General features: G+C 41.4%; 1 protein-coding gene across 1 annotated transcript in view; it reads left to right on the top strand.

Moving 5' to 3' along the window:
- Positions 1-18,882, top strand: part of cdc25b (cell division cycle 25B) — a 38,104-nt gene extending 19,222 nt beyond the window's left edge. Inside the window, exons 8-17 of the mRNA XM_052033311.1 lie at positions 2,016-2,126; positions 4,431-4,559; positions 5,738-5,824; positions 5,915-6,088; positions 6,872-6,973; positions 10,754-10,816; positions 11,417-11,515; positions 12,322-12,452; positions 15,820-15,937; positions 16,673-18,882. Of these exons, the coding sequence (XP_051889271.1) occupies positions 2,016-2,126; positions 4,431-4,559; positions 5,738-5,824; positions 5,915-6,088; positions 6,872-6,973; positions 10,754-10,816; positions 11,417-11,515; positions 12,322-12,452; positions 15,820-15,937; positions 16,673-16,813 (1,155 nt within the window). The 3' untranslated portion in view covers positions 16,814-18,882. The remainder of the gene's footprint in view (positions 1-2,015; positions 2,127-4,430; positions 4,560-5,737; positions 5,825-5,914; positions 6,089-6,871; positions 6,974-10,753; positions 10,817-11,416; positions 11,516-12,321; positions 12,453-15,819; positions 15,938-16,672) is intronic.
- The last annotated feature ends 505 nt before the right edge of the window (positions 18,883-19,387 follow it).

Here is a 19,387-nt window from a genome sequence, read left to right as displayed (position 1 = left end):
GGTAAATCTCCTCTGCACCATCTAAAGCATCCACATCCTTCCTATAATGAGGTGACCAGAACTGAACACAGTACTCTTTTAAGTGTGGTCTAACCAAAGTTTTATAGAGCTGCAACATTACCTCGTGGCTCTTGAATTCAATCCATGAGTAATGAAGGCCAGCACACCATATGCCTTAACCATCTTATCAACTTGTATGGCAACTTTGAAGGATCTAGAGACTTGGACCCCAAGATTCCTCTGTTCCTCCACACTGCTCAAAATCCTGCCATTAACCTTGTACTCCACCTTCAAGTTTGATCTTCCAAAGAAATCACTTTTCTGATTGAATTCCATCTGCCACTTCTCTGCCCAACTCTGCATCCTGTCTATATCTTGTAACCTATGACAACCCCTCACTATCTACAACCCCTCCAACCTTCATGTCATCTGCAAATTTACTAACCCAATCCCTCTACTTTCTCACCCAAGTCATTTATAAAATCAGTGGGGGTCCCAGAACAGATCCCTGTGGAACAACACTAGGCAGAGTATTCTCCATCTACTGCCACCATCTGGCTTCTGCCAATTCCAAATCCATGCAGTTGGGCACTTGCTAATCCGTGCAGACTTGTATGACTGAGTCCAAATCCAGATCCCCTTTGAAATTGGTCCTTTCCTAACTGACTATTTTTAACCTTGGAGTGGTCAATATCCTTTGTCATGGCTGTTATAAATCATGATCTTTGCTGATGTTCTCCCACTGAAACTTGCTTCCCTCAGCCTGGTTCATTTTCCAGATAAGTATAGTAATCTTCCTTGCATCAAACTTACTGATTGAGAAAATACTTTTAAGCACACTTGAGAAAATCTTGACTGTTGGAAGTCTGAATATCCTCTGCAAATGTGCTCATCCTGACCATTGGTGGGCAGCTTCTGGGAAAAGTACCAGTGATGCAGTCACACACCTATTGTTTCGTAACTCAAAATAGATTCCATCCTGGATTGTTCCCTGACTGTTCCTCTCTCCAAAACTGAAATATTCTCTTTAATATTACCACTCCCATCTTGATTACCTGTATTCAGGGAATATTTAATCCATTCCTGCCTTTTTTTACCATGACAAACATGTCTGTAGATCACCAAGCATGTTTAATATATGGTCGTGGGTAGACAGTGCACATAAATGCATGTTAGACTAGTACTCCTTTTTTTTGTCTCATCCTGACTCCACAGGTATTTATTTCTCTATTCCTGGACAGTTTTTTTTCCTCTTAATGTTATCTTCCTGCACCTACTCAACTCCCTGCTATATTAGTTCAAACAATGGCTTACCTTTTCCTAAGTGTATTGGTCCCAAATCTGAGTTGCAAATAGCCTGTCTCGTCCTGGTCCCAATGCCCCAGGAATCTAAAGTGCTCTCTCCTGCACCATCTCTCCAGTCATGCATTTATGCATCATTTCTGTATGCACTGGCTGGTGGTACCAACAATAACCTGAGATTTCCCTACTTAATCCCTTTCCTAACTGCAGGGCCACTTCCCTTTTTCTACCTTTGTCACTGGTACCTTTATGGACCATAACCTCTCCCTCTCTATCCTCTTCCAGAATATTATTGCTGTTGGAGTATACTTAACCTTGGTACCAGGGAGCTAACATGCTCTCAATGTATCACTTCCACAACCATAAATTCTGTACTGTATCTCCTCTGAATCTCCCATAACCTTCAGCTTTCTCTCCGTTTCCTATATAGTTGAGCCAACTATGTTGCTGTACTTCCGAGGAAAACATTCCCTCGTTAGTGCTCAGCTGAATTTTGGTTGGAGTAATACACCCTGAATGACCTGCCTGCTCCTTTGGTAGTTACTCATTCTGTCACCATCTCAACCTCTGCATTCTCTTGAATTATGGAGCCATCTCTTGAAGCATGCTGACCCCAAACCACTGTCTCATGGAGGGACTGCAGTGACCTGTTGCTCAGACATCAAAGCCCAACTGCAGACCAAGTCTCATTTGTTGCTTTTTGCCTCTCACAGGAAGTATTTGAATTCAAAAAACCAGTCCGACCAGTTTCTAGAAACCGCCTCTTTACCTTCCACAGTGGGAACCGACAAGATCAGCGACCCAGTTCTGCACCTGCATTGATGGCAAGTAATTTGGTGCCATGTGACTTTAAGCTTGTTGAAAAGACATTGTTTTCTTGCATTGATGCTGAGCCTTTCCCCACCCTGCCTCCTGTAAGGACTTGTTCAGTTGTTCCAGTTCCTGATGTTGTATTTGCACATGGGTCCCCTGAGATGGTTTCTTTTCCACCATAGTTGACAGCTCTTGAGCACATCTTATTTCCCATATTTCTGTTCTCACTCCTGGATAGATTAAGGATAGAAAATACAAACAAAAACCCTGTAGATGCTGGAAATTCAAAATAAAAGCAAAATATTAGAAACACTATGCAGGTTGGGTGGCATCTGTGGAAATGAACAGTTAACATTTCAGGTTTGGTACTTTTCATTCAGTTCTGGGCTGAATGCTTCCAACGTTTTGATTTTTTTGCATGTTGGAGGAAGGTGGGAGTTAATCTTCACGTTGCACTGCACCAGCCTTCACATTCAACAGGTCATCCTTTGCAATTTGCACCAGGCACATCTCCCCCTCTCCTCCTTTCAGATTGTCAAAAGGGACCTTTCCTTCCTGCTCTGCTCTTCTGTCAGCCATTCCCCTTGCAGCACATTCATGTATCTCCTGCAGTTGCAATGCTTGACCTTTCCCTCTTCCCTTCCCATCCTCCAGGGACCCAAACAATTTTCCTTTAGGTGATTCACTTACACTTCCAATCTAGTGTACTGCATTTGATGTCGATAATGTGGCCTCATCTACATTGGAGAAACCAAACACTGATTTTATTGACCAGTTTAGTTCATTTACAGGGGTGACTCTGAGCTTCCTATTGCCTGCCACTTTAATTCTCCATCACACTCTGACCGATATATGGCCTTCTGCAATGGTAGGGCCAATGCAAGTTTGAGGCATAGCTCCTCATCTGTCTGAGAACATTGCAGCCTTCCAGATGTTACCTCAAGTTGTAGAATTCAGCTTGCTTTCTGTTTGTATTGGAACTGGCTAATATTGGCTTGAATATGTCCTACAATTCTATTTCACAACTTGCATCCCTTTGTTCTCATTTTCAAACTGTACGCATGCACCTACTTGGTTTATTATTGTCACTTGTACTGAGGTACAGTGAAAAACCTGTCTTGCATACAGTTCATAAGATCAATTCAGTACAGTGCATTGTGGTAGTGCAAGGTGCAAACAATAACAGAATACAGCGTAAAGTGTAATAGTGACATGGAATTTAAATTCAAAAGCATAGAACTATTATAGTAAAAGTAATGAGTAGATCTTCAGAGAGCAGTTTGCAATGAGCAGCCACACTCCAGTGCCATCTTGCTACTGGCCTGATGGCCTTGTTTACAGCTGATGCACCTGACAAGCCTGGCCTTGCTCTATTGGAGTTATTTCCTTTTGTCCTATCTATCTTTTCTCATATCCCTGGCAACTTAAAACCAGCTTGTTTTTTTCCCCAGTTCTAAAGGAGGATCTTCAACCCAAATCGCGATTTCTTTGCTCAGATGCTGCCTGAATATTTCCAGCACTTTGCAGATGCTAAAAATCTGGAAAAAAAAACAATGTTTTGCTCTTTATTTTCACCTTCTTTCCCCCCCCCCCCCCCCCCCCCAACCACCACTAAGCAAGTGTCAATCTTCTGATTTCAATTTTTTTCTTCCCAGTTTCCCATTTGAATCTCAGCAATTGGTGGGTTTTAGGGAAGGAGAGTAGTTTTGGCAGGATTGGATATTTGGAAATCTGAAATTTTGATTTGAAAAATGAGTAAGGAGTTCATCAATTTGGAGAGGCTTTGCCCTGGTTTACAGCTTGGTGAGTGGTCCATGTAGCTGTTTTAAAGATGTGCATTAGGGATCCTGTTCTTGGACATATCTGAAGCTTCCTTGCACCTTCCCCAGCCCATCAAAATTGACTTTTCTAAAAGTGTATAACTTTGATAGATTGTCCATAACTAAATCTGCATGAAAGGTATTGAGTTGTGGATCTGTATTTCTATTTATTTTCTGAGCTATGTATTTACCTCACTGTCATAAATAAGACTTGTCTCCACATTCCATCTGTTTCCAACAGCCTGTTCTACTTGAGCGACTGTTAAATTCGTGCTTTGTATTCTTCCAGCTTGTGCAGCATCTTTTTTTACCACATTTGGTTCCTTTCATGTGAGATTTGTGACATCAAACTCCATTTATACTTATTTTGGGACGAAATTGAGCTGCTGTTGAGTGACTGCTGAATGTCTGATCATCAGTGGGACTAATCTTGGCTGTTGATTTTTTTTTGATTATTAGCTAGAGCTATGTTAAAGCGCTTTTTTTTAAATGTAGCTTTCGTCTAATGTGGGCAGTGACTTGGTGGATGTTGGCAGTCCAGTCTTTCTACACCGATCCTCACTAACTTCTTCTCTTAATGAAGAAGATGATGGATTTTTGGAGCTGCTTGATGAAGATGTTGAGGTAAAGTACTTGGCTGTTTAAGCCATTTAATAGTGATAGGTATTGGTTTATTATTGTCACTTGTACTGAGGTACAGTGAAAAGCTTGTCTTACAAACTGATTGTACAGGTCAATTCATTACACAGTGCAGTTACATTGGGTTAGTACGCAGTGCATTGATGTAAAGTAAAAAAAAGTAACAGTACAGAGTAAAGTGTCACAGCTACAGAAAGTGCAGTACAATAAGGTGCAAGGTCACAAGTGATGAGGCCATAGTCCATCTCATTGAATAAGGAAACAGTTCAATAGTCTTATCACAGTGGGGTTGAAGCTGTCCTTCAGTCTGGTGGTACATGCCCTCAGGCACCTGTATCTTCTACCCGATGGGAGAGGAGAGAATGTCCCAGGTGGGTGGGGCCTTTGATTATGCTGGCTGCTACACCAAGACAATGAGAGGTAAAGACAAGAGTCCAAGGAGTGGAGGCTGGTGTCTGATGCACTGGGCTGTGTCCACAACTCTCTGCAGCAGCTTGCGGTCCTGGGCAGAGCAGTTGCTGTACCAAGCGGTGATACATCCAGATAGGATGCTTTCTATGGTGCATCGGTAAAAATTGGTGAGAGTCAAAGGGGACAAACCAAATTTCTTTAGCCTCCTGAGGAAGTAGAGGTGCTGGTGAGATTGTGTTAAGACAGGAACTCGGTGGTGATAGCAGCAACCTACATGCACAAGCCAAGTTTTGGCTGTAGTACCATTCATTTGCATTGTGCATTGTTGAGCAGTTCAGTGTGTGATTTATCCTTAATCACACCGGGGGGGGGGGGGGGGGGGGAGGAGGGGGGAGGAGTGGTGACAATCTAGTGTCATGTTGCACAACAATGTAGTAGTTACATGCTGGTAACATGTACTGAACCTTTAGATGTAGAGCTAGGTGCCTCAGTCTAAAGTTGTTGGTTTGCAGGTGTTACAGTGTAGTGAATGCTTCTGTGAATCCAGTAATGTGAATTGTATTTTGTTTTTGGCTGAGTGTTCTTAAGAAGCAAGTATCAAGTGTTCATTGCCGCTAACTAGATCTGCTTGCTGTTACTGCTGACTTGACTGGGTCATGGGATTGTGATGACAAGCATAATAACTGTCCTTCAGGAAAAGGCTTAAGTCTCGTCCCTTTTGATCTTGATCTTGTCCCTTTTTTCTCTGACAGAATGAAACTGATGTACCTTCTGGCATGGAAAGTTTGCTGAATGCTCCAATCGTGACCAGGAAGGAAATCACAGGGACTTTGAATGATGTAAGTTTGTGGTTGTGTTCAAAAGTTTTAATGCTTCAAAAGATGTCCTTACAGTTCGAAAAATAAATGCCTTTTTTGTTTTACTATAAGGGGACCCCTAGTAAACTATCCTGTGACATCAGCTCCAAGTCACCAGGGTCAGCCCTTGAATTGAGATCCATCCTAAAGCGACAGGATCGACCCAAAGACGAAGAGACGCCTGTGAAGAATAAGCGCAGGAGAAGCCTTGCAGGCACAACAGTGGAGGGAGCTGGAGATAAAGCGGTAAGGAAGGGTAACGGGAATCAGATTATGGCTGTGATGCAAATGAGTATTTCGAGTGTCTGAAGTTTTTAAAGCTTGTATGCTTTGAGGTGGGTGCAGATCCAATTTGTGAGTTGGTTCAATGACACCTTACAGCAAGATTAAAACTACCAAGTTGTCAAATTTAGCACAGAACCAGGCCTTTAACCCACCAATCCTGCATTGACCCTCAAGCACCGATTTCCATTAATCTTATTTTAGTCTCATTTCCATCAGCTCCTTGCTTGCCTACCCACTGGGGGCAATTAACAGCTGCCAGTTAAACCAACTGGCACCTCTGTTATTGGTGAAAACTGGAGTACCCAGAGGAAATCTGTAGTAAAGGGAAAATGTGCACTCCACACACCACAGATTGGGATTGAACCCATGTTGCTACCCTGAAGGATATTAAGCTGGGTCATGCTTCATCCAGTCTGTCTCCAGATTGATCCCCACACAATCCCTGTGGCTGCACTTGCCATTGCTCGTGAGAATTCTCCAGAGTAGAAATTTGCAATGCAGTCTGTTTTTTTTTCTCCTGCTTCAAACTAGTGAACTTGGTTCCCACTTGAGTTGGTGACCATTTTCTCAATGCTGTTACAAGTTTAAACCTTCTCTTTAAATGTGAAATACTGACAGTGGGGTTATCTGGGGAAAGTACAATTGCTATTTGTAAAGAGCTGTATAAATGGTAGCTTCACAGTTAAGTTCATGGTAACTGAAGCAAACTCAATTTGAATTGAGCTGACATTCTACCTATTCTAGAATCAGCGCACTCTATTGCGATCCAAGTCTTTCTGTGACGCCAAAATCGAAAGAGTACTTGCAATTGATGATGGCAGACGCATGATTGGAGATTTCTCAAAGGTACCAAACTTAACCTTTTTCTCCCCTCGTATTTGATTCTTAAAGATTGAGTGTGGTAACCAATGACAAATGCCAATTACATTGGGTGGCCATCCCTGACTGTTACTGACCAGTCTTGATGTACTTACCTTCTCTGACTGCTGTTGGTCTTAATGTACTTGCCTTAACCTTGGCTAAATTTGTTCCATAATTGTACCTCATTCTTAAATGTAATTCATTTTTCTTTTTGAAATTATAGAACTTTTTCTAATCATTTTGTGGTTGTCTTCATAAGAACAAATGTCTGTTTCAGTACCAGTAACAACAATACCTACCAGATTGAGAGAATCTGGTTCACCTAATGTCTTCCAGGGAAAGAAGTCTGCATGCTTGCACAATTGAGTCTAGTGACTCCAGACCCACCTGAGTGGTTGGCTGTTAGCTTCCTTATTCATAAGGCTGTAGATTTTCCCTGGCATCTAGATCTTGTCTGGCCTAGGTAATATATTTGCATTAATTATTCAGAGCACTTGGGATAAATAAATTGCCAATGAACTACTAGCAGTATCGGAATTGGTTGGGACAAAATTATTCCTCCCGCCACACCCCCCCCCCCCCCCCCACCAACACAAAGACTTCCCATTGGTTATTGTTGGAAACATTTGACTGTACTGGAGTGCCAAGGGTTACTTCTGACTGAATTCCACTTGGTTACTGGTGCTTTTTGTATCAGCATTAGATTAGCATCTGAAACTTGAAATTGTCCAAGTGATGCCTCATTCAAAAAATGAATGTAGTGTTAAGTGAGATAGAGGCCTTGATTCAACTGATGTAATTATTCTCTCCTTTTTGTGTTTAAACCAGTAATTTCTACAAAGGACATACATGAGAGCTAATGTTGTCATTCGTTGTCTATCCTCAATTGCCTTGAATTGAGATGGCAGTTAAATCGACCACATTTGATATGTCTGCCACTAGGCCTGACTGGGTAAGCCTGTCAGATTTTCTTCCCAAAAGGAAATTGGAAAAATCTGGTTTACCAATGGCAAAGTCCGGTCACCTGCATGCTTTTTGCTAAGTTAACTCATTGTTTTATTACTGAACTGAAATTCTAGAATGGCAGCTGGGAATTTGAACTCTTGTCTCCGGATCAATGGTCTAGCAGCAATCACTACTCTACCTCTCTTTTAGGAAGCATTCTGAAGTTATTCTTGATGGTCTTATCTTAATACAATGTTCTGTTGCATCATATAGAAGCTCTTAAATAGAGCCTTAAAGAGCTTCAGAAATGGGAGTGGGTCATATGACTGTCTTTCAAGGTCATGGCTGATTCTACCACAACCCTGATTATCCCCTGATGTAATTAATATCCAGAAATCCAAATCTGTTTTGGACTGAACTCAATGACTGAAATTTCTCCTGGTCTTATTCCAAATATTATATCCCTGATTCAGAGACTGATCTCTTGTTTTAAATTAGCCTGAGAACCAAGTTTCAAAGAGATTGCAGTCCCATTTTACTAGAATACTTCTCTGCTCGTGGACCTGTCAGAATCTTCATAGTGCTTCAGTTATGGTAAATACATTCTTGAGTGAGGAAGTTAAAACTGTAGATGATTCTCCAGATGTGGTCTCACAAGGCTAAATTGTAGTGAGACATCTTTACTTTGTACTCAAATTCTCCTGTAATAATGGCCAATATTTACCTTCCTAATTTGTTCCTGTATGTTGGCTTTCAGCAACTTGTATACAAGGACACTTGGGTCTCTAAAAACTACACTATTACCTAATATCTATCTTCATTTAAAACAAAAACTGCATCTGCTTTGTTCACTAAAGTGAATGACTTCACATGTATGTCAGTATGTACATATGTGACTAGTTCCCTATTGAAAGTTAATCACTTGTGGTTAACAAGTCATCCTGTTGTACTGCACAAACCTGTATTCACAATTAGATTTTTGCTATGTTAAATGTCAGTGAGCTTTCAGTACAGCACTTGGCATTTTAGAATGCCATAAATGGTATGTTTCTGTGCAAGCTTCAAACCACCAAATTTACTATTGCAACACTACTTTAGAAATTCAAATTTGTTTAAGCCTGCTGTGAATTAATGCCAAAACCATATTGTTGATGGTAGTAGCATATTCTGTGTACTATTGACTGCTGTAACAAGGATGTGAAAGGATTTTTAACCATTTCCTTGGGCTTTAATGGTGCTGAGTAAATGTGCTTTGAGGTTGCATTAGTTATGATGGATTGGTGATCACTAAGTAACTTGGCAAAGTACACTAGTTGGATGTCAACTTGAGTGGACATAGAAACAGGACTGCAGATGGTGGAATCTAGATGAAAAACATGATGATGCTGGAGGAACTCGGCAGGCCAGGCAGCATCCGTGGAGAAAAGCAGGCAGTCAATGTTTTGGGTCAGGACCCTTCAGGACTGAAGATAGGAAAAAGGGAAGCCCAGTATATAGGAGGGAAAAGCAGCAGCTATAGGTGGACAAAAGAGGGGAGGTGGGATGGGCACAAGGTGGTGATAAGTAGATGCAGGTAAGAGAGGCAGGTGTGGGGAAGGAGAGGAGAGCAGATCCACTGGGGATGGGTCAAAAAGGGGGGAAAAAAGGGGTAGAAAAAGGATGGACTAGGAAAGTGAAGAAGAGAAGCATGGTTGGGGGGTGGGGGATGATGGTGGGGGTGATTACTTAGTGGGAGAATTCAATGTTCATGCCATTAGGCTGCAAGGTTGGAATCTTCCTCCCCACCCCAACCATATTTTTCTTCCCTTTCCTAGCCTATGTTTTTTCTTCGTTTCTCTCCTTTGACCCATCCTCTGGATCTGCTCTCCCCACCTCCCCTGCACCTGCCTATCACTATTACCTGCATCTACTTATCACCACCTTGTGCCCACCCCGCCTCCCCTTTTTTGTCCACCTATCACTGTTCTGCCTTTCCCTCCTATATATTGGACTTCCCCTTCTATCTTCAGTCCTGAAGAAGGGTCCTGACCTGAAATGTTGACTGCCTGCTTTTCTCCTGGCCTGCTGAGTTCCTCCAGCATTATAGTGTTAAGTGGACTTAAGCTGATCTTTTTAATTGGAAAGCTGCAAATTTTAAGATAATTGCATACATCTTTGGGGTGTTGCATCTAAATTTTGAAATTGTTGGCATTGCTGCCTAGGATTCTGCTGTAGAGAATTGACAATTATTCTGATTTCAAAAGCCAATCTAGTGAATGTGTTCAGTTTTTGTGGGATTATGTAAATATGGCCACCCAGGTTTCAAGTAACCACATTAAAGAATCATTGCTTACTACTTTGCCTTGAGTACAAATACTGTTAATATTCAGCTACAAATCTCCATTTTCTCCTGTAGCTGGATACCACTGCACACAAGTCTTTCACCACCCTGACTATTGCTGTTTCTTTGCCAATGGGTCAGAATCCTGGAGCTTGCTGCCCAACCATACTGGGGAGCACCATCACTTGAACAGAAATGGCAGGAGGAGGCAGCTACTTGAGTTCATTTGAGGATGGACAAGTATCTCACTTGTGTCTGTGTCCTATGAATTTTGAGAATGCATGCAGTTTTATATGATCATGTTTTAAAAAAAAACTAGCATTTTACAATTGTTTTTTGCTAGATCCAAACATGATGTGGTGGTATTCTTGGATTCAGATGTTGGGAGAGAACTTTGTTTTTAGTCACAGGGTGTACCCACAATGGCTGCAATTATACATTGTACAGATCTGTTAATATAACTTGTATCTTTTCTCAAGTTGTGGCTGTTCTCTTTACAGCCATATATATTGCCCACAGTAGAAGGAAGGCACCAAGAGTTGCAATATATAACACCAGAGATGGTAAGTTGGAATTTCCTCTTGACCTGTTCTATAGGTAGTTACAATAATGGGGAAAGTCCTCTACTCTGGTTTAGGTGCATGCCTTGCTGAGATTGAGCAGTGCTGCTTTTTGGTAAAAATGTTTGCAACATTTTTCTCTGGGATCTTCCTGGTAAAAATCTTTAGTTTGTGTTGTGAAGAATTTTACTTTGTCCGGGACTTCCAATTTCCCCTGAAAAAGGCTTTTTCCAAGGGAGCTCCTAGCTCTTGTTACACAGGATCTCTTGGAACCTAGGCAATCTCAGATGTGACTATTCGTATGAAAGGCAGGAATACTGACTTGGGCAAATACCAGAGTGTTGGCTTGCATTGTGTTGAAGTTCTAAAGGTGGCTCAATATTTGAGTTCAGTGACTTCTGTCAGTGTAATGCACTGTTGGAGCTCTGCGGAGTTTTCTCTGCAACTGTAACACTTCATTCTGCATTTTATTATTGCTTTTCCTTTGTACTACCTCAATGTACTGATGTGTTGTATGGATGGCATGCAAAACAGATTTTCATTGTACCTTGGTACATGTGACCAATTTTACCAATTTAATGTTTTTTCCTTGTTGCATTTTAGGTGATTCAGTTGGTAACTGGAAAGTTTGATGGATTCGTTGAGCGGTTCCTGCTCTTTGACTGCCGATACCCGTATGAATATGAAGGGGGGCATATTAAGGTAGGTTCAGCAAACATGGATGTTGCTGCACACCCCAACTTCCGGTTGGGGCCAGCGAGGATTCGTGACTGCACACATTTCTGGTTGGCAGGTGTTACTGCTTGTCATTGCAATGTACTTTGCAACAGATGCCTGCAAACTGATATCCAATTGGAATTCCTATCCTCTTTCCCACTGAACCCAGGACCAGTTCTAGCTGTCCCAGCTGAGTCTTGGCTTGAAATTGGCACTGATTTCTGAACTGAACCAGAAATCTCTCCTTGGTGGCTTGTGAGGAGTCTTTCAATTTAAACTTGTATGGACCAATTTAATTCTGATGTCCTGAGGTTTTTAAATATACCACCAAATCTTAAGGACTCACCAAATCTTATCAGGTGGGCTATATCTTCTTTTGGACCACATTGCATGTTACTTTGTCTAGTAGACATGGTTTGGGAAATTCAACTGATCATGGACTGAACCAGTTAATATTCACCAATTGTGCTGTGGGTTGGCTGGTCCTGCTTGAGAAGAAATAATGTGTGTGCTTTGACCTGAAACACATGACTTTTACCACAAAGGGAAATGGGTAACAGCACCTGCAGATTCCCTCAAGTGTTGCTCCATTCCTGATGTTTGTTAATCTATCACAGTGCTGGGAATACCTTCAAAGGACTGCAGAAGTTCTACATGGTGTCTTGAGGTGTCAGCAGCAAACATTTGGGGATGAGCAATAAATACATGCCTATGTGCTGTAAATGGGGAAAAGTTGCATGTACGTCCTTTGGGCAGTTGAAAATTTGAATTTCTGTTCTTGACATTTTAAGGGTGCCCTTAATTTGCACATGGAGGATGAGGTAGAGGACCTTCTGAAGAAACCCATTGTCCCAGTTGATGAGGCAAAACGAGTGATTATTATTTTCCACTGCGAGTTCTCATCTGAGCGGGGCCCAAGAATGTAAGTCATAGCTTTACGTGACAAACCCATCTTCGTAAAATGGCTCTTGCTGCATGTTATATTAACTTTGATGTTAAAGAATATACCAAAACAAGTTTGTTAACACAAATTGGCACATATTGACATATATGCAAGTTAATAGCTATATAAACCTCACTTTCCTGTTGGATTTTACCCTTGGTTTTCATTTTCAATGTCAGCAAGTAGTGAATGTTTGCACACTTAACTAGCTGGAAATGGTTAACTGAAGTTGGCTGACTTGCCTTGTGGTATTTGAGAATGTATGTTTGTGGGTTCTGCTAAAGCACTGCTTTAGTAGGTTGTAAAGGACCAAGGTGTACGTCATATTAAAGAATTCTGGTTTTCTGCTTGGTGATCTACTCAGCAGAAAGCCATGACCAAGTGCCATTGACCTTTTGATTTCAAGCAGAAACCAGAATTCTTTAAATGTGAAGGTGTGCCTTAGTCCTTTTACTCAAAGCCAACATCACAGTCACTGTACAACCTGCTAATGTGAAATCCAAACTCTAAATTGAAAGAGAATGATTAAGTAATAAAGCCTATTGGGAACAAAAAGGTAATATAGAGATAGAGGGCAAGGTCCCCTAATAAATATTTTGCATCTCATTGCAAAAGATGGGAGATGGTGTGAGATGGCTGACATATTGGGTGGAATAAATGTATAAAATGTTAAGTGTTTATTATTCTTGCAAGTTGCCTGTCTTAGATTGAGGGAGGGGAATGCATCCTAGTATGGAAATAAAAAGCAAAGGAGGGAAGTTGTGGACATCCCACTATTTTCAATCCTCTGACTCCAGGTGTGTCAGAGGAGAATTGCTGACATTGTACTATTATACCAGAGAAGGGGTAAAGCAGGTTAATACAGGCCAGTAAATTATTGGCATCATTTAAAAGACACATTGATTGGGTACAGCCAGTAGGTATTCAAGTGGAGAAAGACTGAATTTTATAATACATGATGTTATTTGTGGTCTTTATTGACTTTTAGCAAAGCTTTTAGCATGTGGTTGGCTGGTCAAAGTAAAAACCCATCTAATGCAAAGAGTAGCAAATTGGTTTTGTGTGACTAGAGTTTGCTTCTAATGGGTTTCCATGGGAGTTGATGGTTTGCTGCTTGCAATAGCTTGTGGATACAGAAATTGCATGTGGTGTAGTGAGGAGGAACTCCTTGACTGAGGACAATATGGTCAGTTGGGCAGGAAAATTGCAAATGGAACTTCCAGAGTAGTGAGGAACACAAGTAGAAGCAGGAGGCAGCCAATTGGCCTTTGTGCCTGCTATGCCATTTAATCACTTAACTGCCACTTCCCTGTACTGCTGTCATATCCCCTGATATCTTAAAATTCTATCAATCTGTCTTGAAAGCTTGATTCTCCCCCCCCCCCCCCCCCCCCCCCCCCCCCCCCCTCCCCCCCCCCCCCCCCCCCCCCCCCCCCCCCCCCCCCCCCCCCCCCCCCCCCCCCCCCCCCCCCCCCCCCCCCCCCCCACAGCTTTCTAGGATGATAAACGAGGTTCACTTGCATGTGGGGTGGGGGTGGTTGTATAAAGCAAGGGAGTGTATGATAAATAGAAGAGATTGATGTGAAGGAAGAGAAGCTTTGAAGTGATTTCTACATTTCCTTAAATGTAGAAACATGGGTTATAATAACTCCACACTTGGAGTACTGTGTCCGGTTCTGGTCACCTCATTATAGGAAGGATGTGGAAGTGTTAGAAAGGGTGCAGAGGAGACTTACCAGCATGCTCCCTGGTTTAGAGTATGAATTATGAGGAGAGACTAAGGGAGCTGGGGCTTCTCTCCTTGGAGAGGAGGATGAGGAGACATGATAGAGGTATACAAGATATTAAGAGGAATAGAGTGGACAGCCAGCACCTCTTTCCCAGGGCACCAATGCTCAATACAAGAGGGCATGACTTTAAAGGAATGGGTGAGAAATTCAAGGGAGATATCATAGGAAGGTTTTTTACTCAGTGGTTGGGGCATGGAATGTGCTGCCTGGGCTGGTGGTGGAGGCAGGTACGTTGGTCAAATTCAAGATATTACTAGATCGGCATATGGAGGAATTTAAAATAGAGGGATATGTGGAAGGAAGGGGTTAGTTAGTCTTTGCTGAGGTTTAAAGGTCAGCACAACATTGTGGGCCGAAGAGCCTGTATTGTGCTGTACTGTTCTATAAGGTTGTTATAAAAGCAAACATGCTTGAGTCAGAATGTCAGAGCAGAAGTTATGGTAGAAAGATAACACGAGGCCACAGCTTGAATATGCAGTCAGTCCACATTACAAAGATATGACTATCGAAGAGGTTATGGAGGAGATGTATGAAGATGTTGCTAGGGCTGGGAGATTGTGCTGAGGAAAGATTGAATAAGCCAGGATTGCTTTCCTTTGGACAGAGGCTGAGGAGAGTTGATGGACAGGCCCAGGTAGAAAATAGTAACAACCTATTTCTCTCAACTGAGCGATCAAAAACTGGGGGCATCAATTTAAATTGGTCTGATTAGAGGGAGGGTGAGGGGGCAAATGTTTCCTCAGCAGAGTGAATCATTGCATTTTTAGAACTTTGTCCAGAAAAACTACATAAGTTTGTAGTCCATATGGTAAATGTTTATTCCATGTGTTGTGGTTTGATCCAGAGTTCTTGTCTATTGCTTGTTCTTCCTGAAATGGCCCTTTTTCCTCTGGGGTGGGGGCAAACTCCCCCTTGATGAGGCCACTTATTCCATTATCCTCATTTGTGCACCAGTTATCCAGTGGGTATTCTGCTTATGACTAATGTTAAGTAGAACAGACCTTTACCACTTGCAGAGTTCACTAATGAGCAAAGAAATTTTTGGTATCTTGACTTCGCCAAGATTCTAGCATGGTACAAGGCCATTCAGCCTGAGGCTAATTGGGACACCAAGCATTGCTACCTACCCCTGAAGCTGGTCCATAAGGGCAAATGAAAGGTGTATTGATGAAGACCATATGAACTATTGAGATCAGGATGTAGCTTCAATAATGCTCTTAGTAATTTGGAAAACTGGCCAAGGTTTGTGATTTGTGTTGCCTCAAGATTTGGCTGTTTTAATCTGAGTTGTCCAGTCTGTGCATAGTCATTGAAAATCTGTGCTGGATGAGGGAACTGCAGGTGCTCCTATGACAGTTACTCCAGCCTGTAGACAAAAACATTTCAAGTCTTTAATTGATGTAGCCAAGAGTAAAAGGAGCCTTAATCTCATCCTTAAGGTTGTAGTCTCAAAGCTGTCCTGAGGTCAATTGCCAGTCTAATCAGTCCAGTTCCCACTCCATTGAGGGGAAGAACAAATCAGTTGGGATCTGACTTTAACCAAGCCTGCTTTCCAGGTGCCGTTTTCTACGAGAAAAAGACCGTGAGGTGAATGGTACGGACTACCCAAAACTGCACTACCCAGAGCTTTATGTCCTGAAAGGAGGCTACAGGGAATTCTTTCCAAAGTTCAAAGTAAGAATCGTGGTTTCTATGGTCCAGCACTTTATTTTTAAATTTAAAAAAAATGCAAATAGTAACATTGATTCATTAGGACTGAACTTTATAGACTGTTTTCAAATGAGAATTATTGGAGCTGCCATCCAGAAGTCTAAAGCAGCTGGCAAAGTTTTGTATTTGAAATGGTTGGTTCCCCATCTATGGAAAGTTCCTACATAATCCACCAAATTGAGAGAGATTTTGCAGATGCTGGAATCTGGCGCAACACAATGCTGGAGGAACTCAGCAGATCAGGCAGCATCTATGGAGGGGAAATAGATTCTGGCTTCTGCCCTCCTTTCCGGTCCTGATGAAGGGTCTTGACCTGAAACATCGACTATTCATTTCCCTCCATAGATGCTGCCTGACCTCCTGATTCCTCCAGCATTTTGTGTTAATCCACCAAATTAAGGGGGTAGGGAAAATGACTTCAACATTATTGGCATCTTGTGCTCAGTGTGAAGGTGTTCCTCACAGACATACTGAAGTAAAGCCAATATTATTAGATATTATATAACACTTTCTTCTTTGCAGCCTCTTTCTCAAACTTAACTTCAGGTGTTACCTTCACTTGTTTGTCTTCCCATATAGTTAGAAAAGTGAGATTGAAAATGGCTGGAGCTCTTGATCTGTTCCTGGTTCAATGAACCTAACTCTTTACATCTCAGTGTAACTAAACACAATATTGGCTTTTTCCTTTTTATATTTTAGTTGTACTGTGAGCCTCAGGGGTATCGCCCAATGAATCATGAAGACTTCAGAGATGACCTTCGGAAATTCCGCTTAAAGAGCAGGACATGGGCAGGTGAACGAAGCAAGAGGGACATGTATAGCCGGCTTAAGAAGTTGTGAAGACTGTCTGATAGACTTTCTTCATTTTGAACTTTTGGACTAGTTCCTTGTACCATACATTATGCATGACCAGTGGTCAGCAGCAGATGTTGCTGTTGGGATGTGATACCACGTCTCTTCAACAGTGTTCAATTCACATTCTGCACACTGAATAAATGACTTGGGCAGGGACCGCATTATTTCAAACAAGTCCTGTGCTTGGTGAGGTTGGTTATCTGAACAACCATGTTGGCATAAAACCCATGTTAATCGAAATTGTGTAAATTTATCTGAAGGATTGATCAACATGATGGGTTTCAGGTTGGCTGTTTTACAGCCAAACTGCACCTGTGACATGTGCATTTTGTTCTGCCACCAGCCAATTAGTTATAATACTGCTGGAGGCTTGTGGGCTAATTACATGAATAATAGAAAAATGGGAAAGGGGTGGTGTGTGGGCAACTATTATGATCTTTGATCATGGAAATCTGCCCATTGAAGCCACTGCAACAAATATTGGACCTGTAAGCTTTCTCAAGAATTTAATTGACTTTAAGATCTCTAGTTTGCAAGTCCAAATTCCTTAAGAATTGGGAGTGCAACTTTTCTTGTGAATAGGTTGAAGTAATCAGACTAGCCTTGGGATTCCTGATCTGTTTTTATTTTGCATCAACCTATTTCGCAAGTGACTTGTCTTAAATTTCTCCAGCACAAGATTTAACTTTTCTGATCTGCCAAATTATTTTAAAGTTGCTCTTTTAATTGTCATGCATTTTAACAGCACTTAAGCCTAATCCTGACATTCCAAACTAAAACAAAACAAATATCTTGTAATACTCTTAAACTTCCAGACATATGATACAGAAATATGTAAATTCTTTAAGTGCCAAAAAACAGGACCATTTCTACAGAGTCCATTTCTTGACATTTCTTTGAAAATTTAATATTGGTTCAATCAGGTGAATAAGGTTAATGTACATTGAGGTTTTGGATGCCCAATTCCTGGCTTTGCACTGGGTGTGCTAAACAGGTGTACAGCAAGTTGTATTTGTGGTAAACCGTGCTCTTTCAATGCCAAGGTAAACCATGGATCTATTATAGGATTTTACTGTTCTTGGACAACTGAGAAATCATACTTTCTAAATTTCCATTTTCATGCCCTTTGATATTTTAAATTCATTTTCATATATGAAAGAAAATCAGTGATAGAAGATTGACTTTGACAAGAAGGAAACCTTGGGAGATCTGGCTTTAATACATTTTCTACACAGAGTAGTGTGAGTAAACTGCTAGTCTCTGGAGCCCCTCTGGTTATGGCTCTGTGACCACTGAATTCTTTATTAATGCAAGGCCTTTATTTATATAGAAAAAAGTTTCCCTTATTGAATGGCAAAGAATCTGGAACACTTCCTGACTGCTGCACCCTTTATAAATGAACATGTCTCACTCCTGTGAGATCCTGGGAAACATTGAGTTCATTGAAACTTGTGCTGCTAACAGAGCTGTATTTCAAAAACAAAAATGGGAGTGCTTCTTTCCCACTGACACAGTAGCTTGATTTTTAAAAAAAAATATCACCAGTAAATATCCATTACATGCAGTCCTAGCAGTTGTTAATTGTTGAACTTCTAGTGCTTTCATTCTTTGCAGCACTCCAGATTTAACCCTTTGGGGACATCTTGTATTCGGGTATTTTAAGCACACCAGTTCATCTGTAGACCAACTTCTACCCATGATGTGCATTAAGTCCAGCACTTCACCAATTACTCCAAACCCATGCCTTTTGAGAATTACAATATACTACCATGTTAAGTTATAGATTGTTTTTATCCTGCCTAAATGATCTTTGTTCAGTGATGCAAAAGCTTGTGGAAACACTTCTGTACATTGGTCATTACTGCCTTGGAAATTAACAATAGAGAACAATGCAGATTGAGTGGGGCAAGGGGTGGGAATTGGTGCAGATTTGCATGCGGCTGTAGTAAGTGATTTAATTGTATACTGTGCAAAGATGTATCTACTTCAGCCAAGCTGCCTGAGTGCAGAGAAATAAATGGCTACAGATGGGGGAAAAAATGAGTTTCTTGGCCATCAATGACTTGACAGTGCCACTTTGTACAAACGTTTCTTTGAATTAATCCATGACACTTGTGCTACAGTTTTTTTCAATTTGCAGTGATTTAAAAGCATCCTGCTTCATAGATCAAAAGCTGAGATGTTACTAATTTCTACCCTTTGCCTGTGCCCTGCCAAAAACATCAATGGAAAGATGACCTAAAACTTCTGCACCCTTGCTGCCAACCGGTAGAATACATGAGCAGCACATTTAACCTTCCTCTTCTGCTGGCTGCATTTTACCTTGGCTGTCCACTCCTTATTCCATCACCTGCCTCCCTCTCCTTCCTTCATCCCACCAGAGGCTTTCAGTCTTCAGACAGTTCTATGTAAGCACTTCAGGTCAGCAATGTTCTCACAGGCCCTTGTGATTTGCAATATTAGTCATGTTTACTTTTTTCTATTTGGTGCCCCATAGTAGAACCCAGGTTTTGGCTTTTTTGCAGAAGAATGTCTTTTGCTCAGCCTTTAAATTATCTC

This window comes from Pristis pectinata, chromosome 2 (assembly GCF_009764475.1).
Source record: "Pristis pectinata isolate sPriPec2 chromosome 2, sPriPec2.1.pri, whole genome shotgun sequence".
Taxonomy (NCBI): Eukaryota; Metazoa; Chordata; class Chondrichthyes; order Rhinopristiformes; family Pristidae; genus Pristis; species Pristis pectinata.
This window is presented reverse-complemented; position numbering and strand designations above follow the sequence as displayed.